General features: G+C 38.4%; 1 protein-coding gene across 1 annotated transcript in view; it reads right to left on the bottom strand.

Annotated features, from left to right (window-relative positions):
* SEMA3E (semaphorin 3E) overlaps window positions 1–19,603 on the bottom strand; it is a 949,587-nt gene that overhangs the window by 484,373 nt on the left and 445,611 nt on the right. Inside the window, exon 2 of the mRNA XM_044088353.1 lies at window positions 6,792–6,952. Within this exon, the coding sequence (XP_043944288.1) occupies window positions 6,792–6,952 (161 nt within the window). The remainder of the gene's footprint in view (window positions 1–6,791; window positions 6,953–19,603) is intronic.

Here is a 19,603-nt window from a genome sequence, read left to right as displayed (position 1 = left end):
TCATCCAGGAAGGGTAACTGCCAGTGTGGTAGACAGATTCCCTACAGAGACTGACATGATAAGTATCTTTTTTGCTTAGGTGCTTCTCATGACCATACATCTTGTTATATTTGTTAGCGTTTGTTCGCAGTAGACTTTCTTCTCTTTCCTTATATCTTGAGATTCCGCATCTTAAGTTGTTCACTAAATATGCTATGGAGGGACTCTCCCATCCCAAGGGTCAGCCATTGGGGAAGAAGAAGGTGAAAAAGGTATGACCAGAATCTTCCGCTGTCCAGCCTCTTTCAGGTTTTTCTCCCGAGGTCATTACAAACCTGGAGGCTCCCCCAGCTGTGTTGTCAGATTTCCATGCCACAAGCATGTTGGAGGCTGGAGAGGATTGGTTGCCAGCACATCCAAAGAGGCTTGGCAGGTATCTGTCTCTGATGTTCAGGGGGAACCACGGTTTGCTTTTTTCTGAGGGGGAACCACGGTTGCTTTTTTTCTGAGGGGTCTAGGGGAGTTCCTCAGTTTTTAATTGGGGAAGAAGTTCCTGCTATGGTTCTTGACGATCATCTTGGATCTGAGCCTTCTCATGACATTCCTTTGAAAAAGAAAAAAAAAATCATGTTTCTTCTGTTTCTAGGGATCCACAAAATGAATTGCAGGCTTTTACTCAGGGGTTATTTTCTTCCTTATTGTCCTTAGTGCCTCCTCATGGGGTTTCAGTTTGTGTGCCTCATTGGTCCTCTACTCCTCTTAAAATGTTTAAAGACCAGGATTCTTCTTAGGATGAATCGGATTCTGCTGATGAATCCCTAACTTATTCTAATCAAATTCCTTCTCCTTTGGACTATGGGTCAGAGCAGGAGGAATCAATTAGTCCTGATGTTCCTTTGGAGGAAATTTCCTTTGGGGAAACACTCTCTAGGATGATGATTTTTTTGAGAGGGATTGTACTCAGTTCTCTGATATCCATAAGAGGTACTATGAGTTGTTGCAGTTGGACTCTCCTAAACCTGCGGCTATTCCTCCAGTGTTGGCTGCTTTACTGGATGCTTTCTCCAGTGCCTCTCAGGCACCTGATTCTCTTCCCCCTGCTCCCAAGAAGCCTGATAGGTTTTATAGGGTTTCTGAGAATTGTTCTTTTTTATATAAATGTCCTGCTGCTGACCCTTTGGTAGTGGCCGTAGCCTTTGATAAGCCATCTCAAGTGTTTCATTTACTCATGTTATTGCCTTCTGACAAGGACAGCAGAACTATGGACAGGATGGACAAAAAGATCTACACTTTTGCTACCCTAGCTTTTAGGGGTATTAATTATTAGACCCATATGCCTAGATATGTGTTGGCACTTCTTTCTCAGGCCTGTCAACTTATTTCTGATTTTCCAGACTCTAAAGGTAAAACTTATGTTCTTTCCTTGCTAGGGACTTCCTCTCAAGTTGTTCATCATTCTATTAAATGTAGTTATGATGCAGTGCATGCCTCTTTTAGGGCTGCTGTTTTTGGTTCCGTTATGAGGAGGTATTCTTGGCTTAGGCTTCAACATCTACCTAGTGATATTAAAGCTATGTTGATGGATGCTCCTCTGGATTCTAAACTTTTGTTTGGATAAGCTGCTGTTGATTTGTTCAGGTTTGTGCAGGTCCCTTCAGGATAAGGGTAAAGCCTTACAGGAGTTTAAATATGTGTTTGTTTCTCCTATGCCGGAATTTCAGGGAAACTACCCCGCTAAGCCTGCCTTTGTTCATAGGCAATCCTGTCCTGCTACTAAAGGTAAGAAGAGTGGCAAACAGGCTCCTCCTGCTAAAGCTACTTAATTTTTCTGGGACTCCGAAGCCTGCCTTTCTGGACAAACCAGGCTCTGTGTGATTATCTTCACAGCCTCATTCCTCTTTCTCTTTGCCTTTATCTTTCTCTTCTGGTTTTCCTTCAGATCACTCAAGATTCTTGAGTTCTGTTGACCATTTGTCAAGGGTACTTCATGGTAAGGAAATCCCATCCTCCTTTTATGGACATTCCTCAGCCTCACAGGGAACATATTCCATGTTTACCAGAGGTTCTTTGAAATCTCCTGTCTCAGGTACTATTCAAGAGGTGCCTGTGTCCCAAAGGGGAAAAGGTTCTTCTCCTGACTGTTTCCATTGCCCAGAAAAGAGGGCACTTGGAGACCTATTTTAGCCCTTTCCATCTAAACACTTTTTTAAAGGTACCTTCCTTCTGGATGTTGTCCCTTCAGACTCTCTTTCTTCTCTTCAAAACAATAACCAGGATCCAAAAGGAAATTTCTCTAGCTGCTTTTTCCAACAAATGAAGACTACATAGTAAAAACAGAAAATAATTTATTCTAGCGCCTCTCTTTCTTTTGCTCCCTCAGGCCTATATGGTGTCTCTGGATCTCAAGGATGCTTACCTCCATATTCCGATCTATCCTGTTTTAAGGCTGTTTTTGCATTTCTCTGTTGCTTCCTGGCATTTTTAGTTCTCTTCTTGGGCCTTTGGCCTTTCTATTGCCCCAAGGGTGTTCACCAAATGCCTTGCTCCTGTGATTGCCTTTTGCTGACTTCAAGGGATCCAAATATTTCCTTACTTGGATGACCTGTTGACTCAGGCATCCTCTCCAGAGATCCTTTTGCAAAATCTTCATTTTTCCATATTCCTTCTTCAGAGTCTAAGGTTCACTGTAAATTTCAAAAAGTCTTCTTTGACTCCTTCTCAGGATCATGTTTTTCTGGATTACAGGATTCAGATGGTGCCAGTGCTTGTATCACTGCCCCATCCAAAGGCCTTAACTCTCATTTCTTTCTTTCACACTCTTCTTCTGCTGGCTGCCATTACTGCCAGGGAGTTTCTTAAGGTTCTGGGTTTTATGGCATCCAAATTTCCAATGTTTCCTCTGGCCAAACTTCATATGAGGAAGTTTCAGTGGTTTCTGAAGTCAGTGTGGCTTCAACATGCTCATCCTCTAGAATTTGTAGTTCTTCTTCATCCTTGTCTCAGACAGAAACTTCTCTGATAGATTCAGCAGTTGTTTCTGAATCCAGGGATCCCTTTTTATCCTCCTCTTCCCACTCATGAATTGTTCACAGATGCCTCAGACATGGGATGGGGGATGGCTTTTGGCTCCCTAAAGGTAAAGGGGGTGTGGTTGCCTCATCAGCATAAGGAGCACATCAATGTCAAAGAGATGAGAGCCCTTCTGCTGGCTCTTCAGGCCTTTCAGTCTATCTTTTCTCGAGGGTGTCCCAAGGTATTCACAGACAAAACCACAGTGATGTGGTATATCAACAAGCAGGGAGGAATGAGATCTTATCTTCTTTGCTGGTTTGCACTTCTGGTATGGGATCTTGCTGTCAAGTGACAAGTGATTCTTCAGGCAGTTTATATCACTTATGGTCAGACCATTGTGGCAGACACTCTGAGCAGGTCCTTAACTCAGTCCCATGAAATAATGCTTCACAGGGATGCGTTTCTGTACATTTTTCACCAGTGGGTTACTGCTCAAGTGGATCTTTTTGCCTTCCCTCTGAACAGGCAATTTCCTCTGTTTTGTGCCAGAGTCGCAGGTACTCTGGTATGAAAGCTGGATGCCCGCCCATTCTCTTGGAAGTGGATATTTCTTTAAGCATTCCCTCCCCTTCCTCTAATTCTGAAAGTCTTGTTTAAAATTCAACAGGATACTCCCAAAATCTTGTTGGTGACTTCCTTTTGGCTGCAACAGCACTACTTCCCTCTTCTTCTGCATCTAGCCATGGGCAATCATCAAAAGTTACCTTACAGGGTGAATCTAATCACACAAGACAGGGGATATGTTATCCATACCCAGCTTTTCACACTTCAACTGACTCTGTGAGTGATAGGATTTTGATTCCTCAGACACCTTTTTTCTGAGGACGTGCTGCAAGTCCTGCAGGAGGCCAGGAAACCTCTTCTTCTCCTTTGGCTGTTCCCATTAGGGGTCACCACAGCAGATCATCTGTTCCCATTTCTTCCTGTCCTCTGCATCTTGCTCTGTCACACCAACCACCTGCATGTCCTCTCTCACCACATCCATAAACCTTATCTTAGGCCTTCCTCTTTTCCTCTTACCTGGCAGCTCCATCCTTAGCATCCTTTTCCCAATATTCCCAGCATCCCTCCTCAGCACATGTCCAAACCAACACAATCTCGTCTCTCTGACTTTGTCTCCAAACCATCCAACATGAGCTGACCCTCTAATATACTGACTCCTAATTCTGTCCAGCCACTGGGGATGCACAAGCCAGTGCATTTCTTTGTGCCGGTCCCAAGCCCGGATAAATGTGGAGGGTTATGTCAGGAAGGGCATCCGGTGTAAAACATCTGCCAGATAACATATGAGGCCAGGAAACCTACAACTAGGAAATCCTCCTTATCCAAATGGTAGAGTTTTTTTTTTTTGGTGACTTTCTCATAACCTGGGCCTACTTACTGTGGATGCTCCTTTGGTTGTCTCTTATTTGTATGAGTTGCTCAATGCTGATTTAGCCTATTCTGTTATGGCCCACCTATCAGCTATCTCTGCTTGTCTGTCTTTTTCTCCACCTTTAGTTGCTGGATTTGAGCTGAAACAATTTCTTAAAGGTGTACTTAATATTAGACCTCCCAGGAAACCTGTTCCTCTTCCCTGCGACCTTAATTTTGTTTTGGAGAAGTTGACCCAGGCTCCTTTTGAGCCTGCAACTTCAGCTTCCTTGCAACATTGTTCCTGGAAGACTGCTCTTTTGTTCGCACTTACTTCTGCCAGATGGGTGTCTGAGTTGCAGGTCCTTCCTCCTTTTTTGATTTTTTCATGAGGACAGAGTATCCTTGAGCACTAATCCTTCTTTTATGCCAACGGTGGTTAATGAGCTATCACTTAATCAGTCTATTAATCTGCCTACTTTTCCCCCTCTTCACAAACTGACAGTGAGAGGGTGCTGCATACTTTGGACATGCATAGGCAACTTAGAGCTTATTTAGACATGACCAAGGCTATTGGACAATCTGATCAGTTATTTGTTTCTTTTCATCCTAGATCTTTGGGGCTTGCTGCATCCAAGCAAACAATTTCTTTTGGATTTCTAAGGCTATTTACTTTTGTTACACTTTTTATGGCAAGAGCCTTCCTTTTTCAATTAAGGGTCATTCTACCAGAGCTATGGCTTCTTCTAGTGCTTTTTGCAAAGGCTTAGAAATATTTTGATTCATGAAGCAGCTACCTGGACTTCTGTGCATGCCTTTACCAAGCACTACAAGTTGAATGGTATCTCTAGAGCTAAGGCTGGTTTTGCTAGTTCAGTTCTTCATGGGTTTTTAGTTGACTCTTCTGCCCTGTCCTCCTCCCAAGTTTCCTCTTGAGCTTTGGCACTCTCCCATATAGTTAAGAGTACTGCAGCAGTGAATGTACAAACATAGTACAATTGTGTAATATCTTACCATAACGGTAGATGGCCTTGCCTTCACTGCTGTAGTATTCGCTCCCTTCGTCCCTCCATCCCCCTAGTTTTTTGCCTTCCTGGATGTACACATTACATCTTGGGTTCCTTGGATTGTTGTTCCTACTGGGGCAATCAGTTCTGGTTTTGGTAGGCCTGAATGTCACCTTTATGCCCTAGGTTACACAGGGAGCATATGGTGATGTTTGGCATACCTTTTAAATTCAGAAGTCTTTGGAAGACTGGCCGGACATCAGGCTTCTGCAGCAGGGAATTCCATATAGTTAAGAATACTGGAGCAGTGAAGGCAAGGACATCTACTGTTATGGTGAGATTTTACACAACTGTACTTTCAATCTCAAGTGCAGGAGGTTTTTTTTTTTTTTTTTGCTTTAGTTGTAGCCCCTTCTCATCCCATTTCAGTATTATGATTGCAACGTATTTATTTAGTTAGTCAGTTATTCATTCGTTCATTCATTCATTTATTTATTTGTTTGCTTGTTAGTTTCTTTATTTGTTGTGTGAGATTGAAGTTTTTAGAGTTCATTGTTGGATTTATCATGCCATCTGTTGGATTTTCCTGCCATTGTTAGTTTTTTTTTTACTTTCCTTCTAGGTGGCAGTACACTTGATACATGGCCTTCTCTCACCTGAGCAAGCCTGTTGATGATGCAGCCCTGCCCCTTTCCTTCACAATTTGTTTTTGTAAGGATTTTTAAATGTGTTACTGAAAATACTGAAATGCACAGATTGTTTGGATAAAGTGCCCTGAATCTGCATATATCTACTTTTTATATCTACAGAATGCTACATTAAGCTAAGCATATTCTTTACCACTTTCAGAAGAAATACCCATTACAGGTTTTATTGCTCTACCAGATCTGATCTGATTAACAATTCTCACAGGAAATAAAAGAAGACTGCTGAGGCAATTCTTTTCCAGACTGTCTGTCATAATCACAAGACTCAATTTCATGATCCTGAAATATAAGGGAAATAAATTGCATATCACCATGATGTCATTGCATCGTGAAACTCATTTTTATACCTTTAAAATACTTTTCAAGTGTGCAATCACCTGAGCAGCCTATGATCTTGTGACTGACATATACTGACTCGAAAAGACTGTTTCACAGAGGAAGGGTAATACTCTGTGAAGGCAATTAAATCTCAGTATATAGTCCCCACCATTCTGAACATTGCAATTCCAATCCTTGAAATTGCAGCTGGAAGCCCATGTCTGCATCTCAGTTTAAATGTTAAAATATGACTCAGAGTAGCAGCGTAATTTTAAATATTCAGTGTGGATTTCTCTTGAAAGATTACTTTGATGCATAACATAAATAAATAAATACATAAACAAGCAAACATTACCTCTCTGGAGCCCTCATTGATTTGGTCCAGGTTCAGAGAATATATCATGTCGCGACCTCCAACAAACAGCCGCTCTTGATATTCATCCAGTAACATTGTTTTTAAGGCAGGAAATCCATGAGGGCCATGGAATATACGTGTTCTGTTTAACTTCCCTAGCTCTAGGAAAAAAAAGTCCAATATGAAGGCGAAAAAAATTACTGAGTCAAAAGTTGCCTTTTTATAAATACACAAAGAAAAGTAATATACAACTAAAGTTTATTTATTTAAATATTTAATTATGTATCAGTGCAGTTCCTTATGCATTTTTGTATATTGATTTGATAACATAGACCCTGCTGAGCTCTCTTATTGTCTGATGAAAGAATTATTTGAAGCACCACATTATATTGCTGTATACCCCTCAACTGTCCCTCATTTTGCAGACCATCCTAATTTTGTCTCATAAAGTCAAGTCATTAGAATTTCATACTTATTGTTCAAAAATGCATGCTGATGCAAAGCCTGTTTTAAAGTGAATTATAGTAGTATTAAACCTTTGTCCCTGATTTTTGGGCCTTTGTACCCCATTACTTTTGGCTTTGTCCAGAATTATTGAAGAGATAGTTTGAGAGAAGTGTGCTGTACAATATGAGGTAAGTAAAATGGCAACCAAACAAATAAGCAAACCAAATAGTAGGTCAAATATTCCAAAATATAAAAACAAACAAACAAATAAATAAGTAAATAACTAAACAAAAAGGGAACACTCCACAAAAATTACTTGACAGAATTTATTGATTCACTGCTTTCATTCCTATTACTTGAGCTTCATCAGAATAACATATTTTCTTGTAAAACAACCTTAAATATGCTAAAAAAGTAATTGTGACAGGAAGTGTTGAGGCTTCAGTCTAAAAGACCTTCTCTTTAACAATAGAGTAAGAGAACCAAGCTCTTGTAATGGGAACAAAAGAGCTAAGTCAATAAATTCTGTCAAATGTTTCCTGCGGAGTGTTCCTTTTTTTGTTTATTTAGTCAAGAAAAGACATGATCTGAATAAGAACATTTTAACTGCAAGTTAATTTTTAGACTTATAAGCACAACAAAGCATAATGAAGGAAAATTTAAGAAGGTATTAGTAAATAAGCTGTAGTCAAAAGCTACACTTGGATCACCAAATGGAGACATTAATTAGGATATTCAGAAATAATTAGAGAAGAGCATTATGGTGGGTCCCATTCACAATGCCGAAATTTCAGAAAGCCGACAGCCATATGGCGGACAGCCATATGGTCGACATTCGGAATACCGACAATGTGAAACTGGCATCTCACTATAGTGCTGAATGGAAAGATTTCCATTCCTGCACTGTAGTACGATCTCAGAGTTGGTATATTAAAGTTACGGGGGTGTGGGGGGCACAGGGGGGCATAGCCCCCCTGGTAGCAGTTTAAAGGAAATTTTATTTTCCTTCTTATGTATGTACTTGAAATGTCGAAATTCTGAATGTCGGCCATATGGCTGTCGGCATTCTGGAATTTCGGCATTTCTAAGTAGATCCATTATGATATATGGTGCAGTAATTGTTAGCTCAGATGGAGGATCCTATTCAAATATGCATGTAACATGAACACACTTTATGTGTCTTTGAATGGGATCCTCCAGCTCTGCTACCAAAAGTGAGGGAGGGGCCTATTCAGACGCAAGTGTAACATGACCATACTACTATGGAAAATAGTGCAGTATGCAGCACATGTAAGTGACTGCATGTTGATATGCAAATAAGCATCAACATACTAATGAGAGCTATTACCTATGCCATGGAGGGCAACAGACATAGAGGCTTGATTCACAAATATGCAAAAATGGTGTGATGACATATAGTTATCAACCTCTCTGGACACTTTGGTTTCTTGGTGAGCAGAATTATCACTTGTGTTGTAATGCTAGGAGTAACATCTAATTTAGCCACTCAAAAGGTGTTAGTAGCCACTTTGGATGCTACTGTCCATAATGTTTCTGATTGGTGTCTCCCATATTGTAAATGACATACCATCACCTCAAAGATTGGGACAAAGCAGACTGTTACAGTGTTGGCAAGATTTCATACAGTTGCTGACTGACTGGTGCCATTTTATTATGGGATCAAGGGTATTTATAGAGTGCTTGTCTTACTGCACACTACAGTTTGTATATTATTAGGCTTTCTTTTTATGAGGACCTTCAAGTCCTCTGATGTGGATATTTTAAGTGTTTTGAAACCATCAGATTTATACATCCTCTAGCAGTTCCTAGATGATGTTATGATGAAATCTGATTCCCCTGGATAGGACAGGAGTCAGTTCCCATCATGAAGGCATTCTGCAGTGAAATTCAATTCATCCACCACCATGTCATAATGCATCGTCACCCTATGCTAATAATCCATCACTAGCCCCCACATGTTTGGTAACTGTCAAACATGTTTTCCTGGTCTGTTCAAGTGTCTCTGACAAAGAGCTTCAAACAGCCATGCTTGGACAATGGGGTATGGATAGCTATTCTACCATCAGTGGAACAATGACCGATCTACCCATTCCTAGAAATGCATTGTGGATATGTCCCCTTCCTCCAAGCACTGCAGTATTTCCTACATGTTTTACATGCCCTAACTGTGTTTGTTACCCCCACCCTAGAAAAGTGTGCCATATCCCTGCCAGGGCAATTGCATTGTTGGTGCTGATGTTGTTGTTACTTTCACTTAAGCTAATAAGGTAACATGACATTATTACGGATTAAAAGTGTCTACATCACTGTGTAATGTTTGATCATTCAGAATACTAAGCTAATATAAATTAAAGTCACAGTTCTGAAAATAATGTGTAGGGCCATATAATTATGATGACATGTTACTGCTAAGCATAAGTTATATCAAAATAGATAACACCAAAGTATTGTAATGAGTGGGACTTGTAAATATCTTCTGGGTAGTGTAGGGGAAGTCTGTATGGCAATGATCTATAGAGGTCTATGTCACTTAACAGTCCCTGCATATACTGACACTGTCTTTCATGGCATAGAGTAGGGGTGTCACCATTTATACTGTCTTAGCTGGCAAAATGAAATATACTGACAGAAATATTATCTCAGACTATTACCAGCAAATGTGCATGTATCTGTACGTCTGTGTGTGTGTGTGTGTGTGTGTGTGTGTGTGTGTGTGTGTGTGTGTGTGTGTGTGTGTGCAGTTTCCATGCTTACGTTTAGAACAGTTGGCCATACCCAGACGAGCCTAGTTTCTATTTCTTCACAGAGCAGATATCCCATGGAAGTGCACCACTCTACCACAGTTTTGTATTTTTTCTTTATTATCTTTTCTTTCAAGTCACTAGTGTGTAATAGAGCCAAACAAATCCTCATACATTCATTCATTTTCAATGTTTTTTTATGGAGCTGTAGTTACAATACCTGACAATTATTCTACAAATGGAAATGCAGTAATACAACGTGTTCTATTTCATTTGTCAGAAGGAAAGACTGATGCAACATTAATGTACTGTTCTGTTCCATTGTAACTAAGTATCTGAGGTGCAGCTTATGTTTACAAATTCACACAACTGTATGGATCAACAGATTTTATTTCTTTATAACATAATCTGTATTAGAGTTATGTCTCTGACTTCACTCAGTGCAGAGAGAGATTGTCTAACCACACACTGTGCATTGCCACAGCTTTGTCATTTACCCATGACATCCTTTATAAGGGAAATTGGCATGCAGTAGTAACTCTGTAATGGGAGTGGTTTGCCTAACTTTATGAGTGAACATTTTACTTCTCTTGATTTGTATTTTTTTTACTTCTAGTGGTGCAAAATAAATTTTCCCCAGTCCAGTTCTAGTTACTTGATGTTGGAAAACAAAGTGGTGAATTAACTTTTTCTTTTACGAAATCAATGTTGCTTTAATGTTTTCATGGTATCAGGATACTAGAAGGAATAAAAGCATGAGAAGGAGCAGATAGAAACGTTTTATTTACGTGTTCAATGGCTATTGAGTATTTACCTACACTTTAGCAAGACATCCAATTCCTTCCAGTGGATGCAGTGTTACATCTAACATAACAGAGAGTGACAATATACTACACACGACTTGCTCTAAACCATGAGGTGCAAGAGTGAATCACATGACAGCTTAAATGTTTACACACCATAAGCATTTTAAACCTTTCAGTTATCAGGTATACTGTCCCATTCATACTCAGAAAAATTATATATTTTTATATATATAATTATATATCAACTGGAATTATCAAGTAAACATATTCTAAACTAAAAAAATGAATGTTAAATATACAGATAAATACTTATGCTATATTAATAACAGCTGTATTAGTTATGCTGCTGTCCTATTCTACAATTGCTTTTAAAACTTATTTATGTCAAAGAATAAAAATAAACAACATACATATCCATCAACAACAATTCTCTATATAATTCTAAGTACATTGTATTAGCTGACCATTGTACATCAAATGGCATGACACACCTGCATGCATGCACACACAAATACCAACACAAACACATACACACACAAACACACATGTACACAGATACACACACATATCTATCGATATCTCTCTCACTCTCTCTCTCTCTCTCTCTCTATATATATATATATATATATATATATATATATATATATATACATATATATCTATATCTATATCTATATCAGTTTATATATTTGTATTTATAGAGGAATTGGGATGGGAGGATGGCCTAATGGTTAAGGTGTTTGCCTTACAAACACAAGGTGCAGCGTTTGAGTCTCATAAGGGATAATTGACTAGGCTTACAATGGCTCGCAAGAGCAGTTAGCTTTGTACTAACCTATGAATACTTTTAGCTAAAACAGTACAACTGTCAGTGCACACATCATCAAAACATACTCATCAAAACAGAAAAACATTGATCAACAAAGCCTCAAAATAACATATAAAACAGCTGTTTTTACAGGGTGGAGAGTCCCCCTGCAATTTCTACACACCCTGATAATTATATATACCAACTCTGACATCTCACTACAATGAGGAAAAGGAATATTGCCAATAATATGCTTCTATGTTAGCCTCCACTGAAAACAATATCTGTATATCAGATATTGTTTTCAGTGGAGTCTGATTGTGGATGTTCTATTAAAGTGTTATTACTTGCTATTCTACCCTGTTTGGAGATTGTTTGTGGGTCCACCATCCTGTGAGCTGTGGTGTTTTACTTTGCTTTTGTGCTTGTGTGCTTTTGGATTTTAATGCTTCTATGTTATATATGATTATGTGCATGAGGTGTGTGTGTGTGCGTGTGGTATGTGTATGTGTTTTTGTGTGTGTGTGTGTGTGTGTGTGTGTGTGTGTGTGTGTGTGTGTGTGTGTGTGTATGTATATATATATATATATTTATACACACATGCTAAAAACCAGTTTCAGCACCAAGGCTGTTTGTCCTTTACTAATGGCTGTGCAGTTGGTATATTTAAACAGGTAAAGTGTGCAGAGTAGATGTAAAAATAGGACTAAGGATAATTAAAAGTGGCTTACACTACACTATGTGAGTTTGTGTGTGCGTGTGTATGTGTGTGTGTGTGTGTGTGTGTGTGTGTGTGTGTGTGTGTGTGTGTGTGTGTGTGTGTGTGTATATATATATATATATATATATATATGTGTATCTTTTGCTCTCTCTCTCTCTCTCTCTCTCTCCTTATCTCTCTCTCTATATATACATTTATATATATATATATATATATATATATATATATATATATATAGAGAGAGAGAGAGGGTTAGATAGATATCAACAGACACAGCCATTCTGCCCTAACTTTTGCTGACTCTTTTAAACAACTTTATTTTCTAATAATTTAGAAAATTTTGTTCAATGTTAATAGTTTTTCTATGAGTATGACAATTTCAGGTTATGTACATGTATCATCAAGCAGGTTTCAATCTCTTGGAATTCAGCAATGTCTCTCTTTGTTCATAGATATACATTGCTTCAGTTACAGACTCATGTTAGTAGTTACGCTGATAATTACATATTCCAAATCAGAGGAAAACAAATGTCTATATCATAAACACATTATAATACTAGTTTGCTAAGTATCAGAATAAATAGTCTAAGCTGTGATAGTCTAACTCCTACGTTTGCACTTTGCTTATCCCCTAGTTGCCCTGAATAGCTGCAACAGCCTTTCCCAGATGTATTATGATGTTGAGCAATGAGCTATCAAAATAATTATAAATTATGTTCTGTTTGCACAGCAGAGGTTAACATATGGAGGATATTTATACAACTGAACTACAAGGTTATAGGACTTAACTCTCAGGCAGAACATTACTTCTGTTGGTTTGGGTTCTGAATAATTGGTACCTAAGTCACTTGGAAGCTTCAATAGATTTGAAAGACACAGAGAGTCGCATAAAGCATTTGTTCTGTTCAATAAACTGTTAGGTAGCTTTCTTGATGCTGCAATGCAGTCATTGTTGTTTGGAGGTTTATGATTTCTGGCAGATTGTTTATGCTACAGCTGTCCTAATTTGAATACAGGAAATGTCTTCCATTCTAATTTTCAACCTTATATTTAAATATAAAATACTTATATTATAAAGTATTTTATATTTAAATGTAAAATACTTTACTGAAACTATCCAAACCCTTGTTAATTCTCACACTGTCTCCACCATCCCAACCCCACCCACAGCCCAACAAAGCACCAACTCCCAAAATAGCTACAACCTCTTTACATTCCACCCAGTGCCTGTTGATACCACAAGAAAACTAAGAAAATTATAACCTACCACATTAGCCGCTGACAACCTCCCAGCAGAATTTTTGCAAATCACAGCATATGCCTTAGCATACCCAGTAGCCATACTCGTAAACAGATCATTATCAGAAAATATGGACCCAGATATTTGGAAAATCTCACGCATAATACCCTTATATAAAGGAGGTAACTCAACTGAACTTACTAATTATAGACCAATTGCCATTCTGTCCCCCTTATGTAAAATCCTAGAGAGGACTACACACACTCAATTAATGACTTACCTTAACACAAATAAACTGTTGAATTATCAAAGTGGTAACAAAGCACAGGAGATTTAAAACCAGAAATAATTGTATTGTATCAGATATCCAGTAAGTGCTTTCACTTAAAAGCTTCCTCAGACTGTCAAACATTAACACTGAATCAGAATTCTTATAAAGAAATTCAAATATATTAAAACCAATCATAACTGAGTACCACTTAATAGGTAAAACACTTTTAAAGGTATACTTATAAGTAGTAAGCATATAAAAATATATGAATATGAGCTCAACAAAAGCTCCAAATACTCAATTTTGCAATAAATACATACAAATAAAACACAGTATAAAATGCTTTTCTACTTATATAAAATATTTTATATTTATTTTTATTTTATTTTATTTTATTTTACATTTGTTGACCGGGCTAGTCTAGCTGGATATATATATGTCCATTTTCAGTAGAGGGGAGATAAGCTCAAAAGTTTCAAATGAATTTACATTAAAGAAATACATGAAAATAACAGAGTAAAAGAAAGCATTATAACTGGAGACATAGTTATAAAGTGTAAAAATGCAGTAATTATAACATGAATGTTAAAATATTGTGACAAAAATATTGTTACAAGTGACATTCTGAGGGAATACTAGCATCATGTACAGTAATAGAGGGTAAAGGAAATTAAGAGGAACATAATATATAAAGATAGTAGGAAGGAGATATAGGTCTGTTGATGTAAATGAGAAGTAGACTTTGGGTTTTAAGGTATAGCTTTTAGTCAGGTGTCAAGAGCTAGAGTTAGTCAGGATTAGTACAGAGGCACAGCCATTGTGATTTGAGGTAGAGCTTAAGTCTCTTTTTAAAGATAGATTTTGAGAGAATAGTAGAGAGCTCAGAGGGAAGCAGGTTCCAGTGTTTTCCAACAGTGTTAGAAAAAAGGGAATCTCCAGCCTTGTTGTTTGCTTTGTCAATATTTGCTAGAAGTTTGTGTGCGAATCTAAGGGACTTTAGGTTTTGGTAGGGGTAAATAAGAGTAGATAGTATAGGTGTTTTGTCAGGTTGATAAAGAATTTGATGGGCTATGTCTAGTTGATTAATTTTTCGTTGCTGCTGTAATTCAAGCCAGCCTAGTTGCTTTAGATTAGTACAGTGGTGGGTTCTGAAAGGGTTACCTGTAGCAAATCTAGCTATGTTGTGGTAGGAGTTTTCTAATTTCAAAAGATTCTTTTTTGACAAGTTAGTAAATATGGGTGAGGCATAGAGAAGGGGAGAGATAAGGTGGGAGTGGGCAATAGTTTTTCTAGATTCTGGTGTGAGGAAAGGTTTGATTCTGTAAAGAGAGCCTATTTTTTTATTAATAGTTTTCAAAGTGTTGCTTATATGGGTATCAAAGTTAAGGTTGTTGTCAATGGTAATGCCTAGCAGTTTGGTAGTAGGATCTTGTGATATAGGTGTGCCATTTTTAGATGTTATTGTAAAGTCTATATGGGGAGATTTACTGGAAGGAGTAAAGAGAAGTAGTTTAGTTTTTTTGGGTTAAGTAAGAGACAGCGTTGTGAAAACCATTCTTCTACAGAATTAAATATGTGTTGTATAAGGGAGTGAAGATCTGATACAGATGTGGCTGAGCAAATGAGTGTAGAGTTGTCTGCGTATTGTATGCATGTAGCTTGGGGAACTACTTGGTGGAGGTCACTGATAAAGAAAACAGGAGGGGACCCAGAATGGACCCTTGGGGGACACCAATGTTAACAGGTAGCTGGGAAGATAGAGTGGAGTTCCAGAGTACTGCTTGATGTCTGTTATTTAAGTAGGATTTGAACCAGTTAATAGGTTGGATTTCAAGTGACAAAGATTGAAGAATGTGTATGAGTATTTGGTGGTTGACCATGTCCAAAGCCTTGGACAGGTCTAAGAAAAGTGCAGAGGAAAGGGTGTTATGGTTACGATTTTTGTTGATTGTGTCTGTAAAGGAGAGGAGGGCAGTGGTGGTACTGTGGGAAGGTCTAAAACCATGTTGGGTGTTAGAGAGCAAGTTATTTTGGAGAAAATGGTCAAGCAGTTGCTTGTGTATACATCTTTCATAATCTTAGATAAGGGAGACAGTAGGGCTATAGGGCGGTAGTTTGAGATTTCAGTAGAATTTCCACCCTTATGAAGTGGGATAATATGGGAGACTTTCCAAAGTTTAGGGACATATCCCTCAGTGATGGATCTTCTGATGACTATGGAAATTGGGTAGGCTATGGATTTGGCTGCTAATTGCAAGTATTCTGCGGGTAGTAGGTCAGCAGAGGGAGTACATGGTTTGAGTTTTTTGATAAGGGAGAGAATGTAAGTTGTTGGGACAGGTTGGAACAGAAAAGGGGGAGGTGGGTTTAAGTTGCAGTTAGATAGAGTTGTGTTTTTACTAGAGAGTTGATTGGCTAGAGTTTGTATTGTTTCGGTGAAAAAGGAATTAAAGTCATTAGCAATTTGGTTAGGATTGTTTATGTCAGAGCCTTGTGGGTTGGGTGTGATATGTTTACTTGGCTGTAGTAACTGATTTATGTTTGCCCAGAACTTTTGTGGGTTATTTTGGTGAGTTTGCTGAGATTTCAGGTAATAGTTTTTTTTATCAGTCATTATTGCTTCTTTGGTCTCATTTCTCAGTTGTTTGTAGTGTTGGTAATCTGTTGTTTTCAGTTAAGCGAGATTTGTTCCAGATTTTATTTCTGAAATTGATTTTTTGCTTAGTTTCTTTTGAGAGCCAAGGGGCAGATTTAGTTCTAATTCTAATAGAGCGAGTGGGGGCATGGTAGTTAAGTATGGCTAGGAACTTAGCATTAAAGAAATCTACAGCTTCATCAAGAGAAAGGTGTTTTAAGGGGGACCAGTTACATGCATTGAGTTCACTTTGAAATAGCTCCAAGTTGAAGTTTTTTTTGGTTCTGATTGTTCTAGTTATGTTTTGGGTAGGTGGGTTGGTTTTGAGCCTGATAATGTAGGTTAGTAAGTGATCACTTATATCATCAGGGAGGGTTTCTGTTTCATAAGTATGGGGTTGATTGTTGGTGAGTATCCAATCTAGGGTACTTTATTTTTTGTTAGTCTTATTTATTCTAGTGGGGGAGGTTATAGTTTGTGAAAACCCATAAAGATTAATATGGCTAGTAGGTTGTGTGTTGCTGCAAGATTGCCAATCAATGTTTAAGTCACCTGGATGATTGTTTCTTGGGGTAAGTTTAGGGATAGCCAACATAAGATGTTTTCGATGGTAGAAATATTATTTCCTGGGGGGACATAGATGCAGATAATAAAGATAGATTTGACAGAGTTTAGTTTGAGTTTGGTAATAAGAATTTCAGCATTAGAGTCCTGAGGAGGTTTTAGGTGGAAAGTGGTTATTTGAAGGCTAGATTTAAATAATACAGCTACTCCACCACCTTTTTTGATAGCTTGTCAAGACGCAAGATATTATAGCCAGGAGGGGTGACTTCAGTGTCTTTTGTTGAAGGTTTTAACCAGGTTTCTGTTAGACTAATAATATCAAAGGAATAGAGTTCTAAGAGAGCATGGAGTTGTGTTGTTTTGTTATTAATGCTATGTATGTTGAGATTAGCTATTGAGAGTGAGTTGTTATGTATTTTAGGTAGGGGGCTAGCTGTGGGATTTTGGTTAAAGTTCTGATTTATAGAGGAGCTAGTTGGACCTGGGTTTGGGTGAATATCACCATTGATTAGGGAGAGTAGTAGGGTTAGATATGCAGTGTTTGTATATTTACTTTGAGGAAGGGGTAGCCTTCTAGGATTTAGGTGAACATATTTTATGTGGGTTGTCCTATGATATTTAGGTAAAAGATAGCTAGGTGTGGAAGTAATGTTGATGTGATGGTTTTGGTAGTTAGGAATTGAAGAGGTAGAATGTTTAGTGGGTTGGGAAGGTGTGCTAGTAGTGGGTGTTCATAGGAGGTTGTAAGGAATGCTATTATTAAAGGGGGAGAAGTGAGAGGATGAGTAAGGTATTTTTGAGTACTAGTGTGGGTGGTTTATACATTGTTCAGGTGGATATTATAGTTCTAGTTACTTGTACAAAATGTAGTGGGTGTGGTACTGTAAGATAACGGTAAAGGAGATGGTGAAAGGGAGTGGTTAAAAAGAAATATGGAGGGAAAGGAGAAGATTGGATAATTGTGGTGAGGTTGTGATTGGAGGAAAAGGCAAGGGGGTGTGGCTAGGTAGGTAGAAAAGTAGAGGCACTGGGGGTGGGTGAGATTTGGGGGTAGGGTAGGGGAGCGGAGTGAGCCCGCAGGGTGAACGGAGCGGGTAGAGACAAAGGAAGAGAAGTTAGCGAGGAAACAATCAGTAATGCAGGTAGCTACAGGTTGGAAGGCAGGACATGAGTGGAGAGGTTTAATATAGAGGGGGAGACTAGGGAAAAAGACCGCTAGAGGAGTACAAACTGACAGGCACCATGTAAGTATGAATAGGAACAGGCAAGAAGCTTAGAAAAATAGATTGAGTTTACAAAAGTAGCGCAGGGAGAGAGAGAGTGATAGATGGATGGGAGAGGGGTGCCCCCTAGTGGGCAGTTCTGGTATTGTAGGTGAGTTAGAAAGGGAGCTGAGGAGTGTAGGAGAGTGGAGAAAAATAAATCTATAGTGAGAGGGGGTGAAGGTAAGTGGAAGAGGTGTGTAGGCTGTTAGGTAGATACAGAATAGGGGTAAGGCAGCTGGCTGCTCAGGCTCCCAGCGAACTTTGGAGCCCTGAAACAGGTCGTGGATATAAATATAAAGGTAGGGGTCTGTTTTACCAGGTAGATTAAGTCCATATCTATCATATTAGGAAACAATCAAATCATAACGCCTTGGCCAAACATGTATCCCGTTTAGGAGAGGAACATCATATTATAGTATGTTTTTAAACTATTTTGGTATTCTGCATTTCTTAAGTAAGGGCTTTATTGTCGCCCTTTCATTCAGCCCATGACCTCTATCTGCCCTAAGCATAATAATCCAATTATTTTCTTTATACTCTGTATGGTTCCTAATGTCCCCTTCTCTTATGCTAGATGGAATCAGCTCAAGGACTATAAACAAAAAATGATGTTCCTCTCCTAAACGGGATACATGTTTGGCCAAGGCGTTATGATTTCATTGTTTCCTAATATGATAGATATGTTCCCGAATTCTATCTCTAAGGACCCTGTTTGTCTTACCAACATAGAACGATTGGCAAATCTGGCATATAGCTAGATACATAACATTTGAACTTTTACAAGTGGCTTCTATGTTAAAAATGAAGTCCTTCTTTAAATCTGGATGTTAAAACCTATCAGACACATCAATATAAGAATAAAAATTACATGCTTCACAGGGTCGCATCATGCCTCTTTTGTCTTTGGCATAATAATTAGCCTGTTTATGGCATAATAGTCTCTTTAAGTTCTTTCTATTCTTGTATGTAAATCTAGGTTGATCACCTACTATTTGATTGATGTCACTATCAACTTGTACAAACCAGTATTTGCCAAAAATTTCTATTATTTCTTTGTTATCCAAAGTATAGAACAAAGGTACCCTAAGTGAGTTGAATCTACCTGTTTCAACACTGCAGGTATCTACCTTTTGTGGACCAAAGTATGGTGCAGCTGTATCTCTGTGCAAAATTGAAATGTCTGATAAATTATTCAGGATCTCATGTCTAGTGTATCCTCTTCACAAAAGTATATCGCTTAGGCCATCAAGTTCATCAGAGAAACAATTATCCAGGACATTTAACCTAGAAACT

This window comes from Protopterus annectens, chromosome 11.part0, assembly GCF_019279795.1.
Source record: "Protopterus annectens isolate FY-2018-M chromosome 11.part0, PAN1.0, whole genome shotgun sequence".
Classification (NCBI taxonomy): domain Eukaryota; kingdom Metazoa; phylum Chordata; order Ceratodontiformes; family Protopteridae; genus Protopterus; species Protopterus annectens.
Note: the sequence above shows the minus strand (reverse complement) of the source record. Positions and strands in the feature narration are given on the sequence as shown.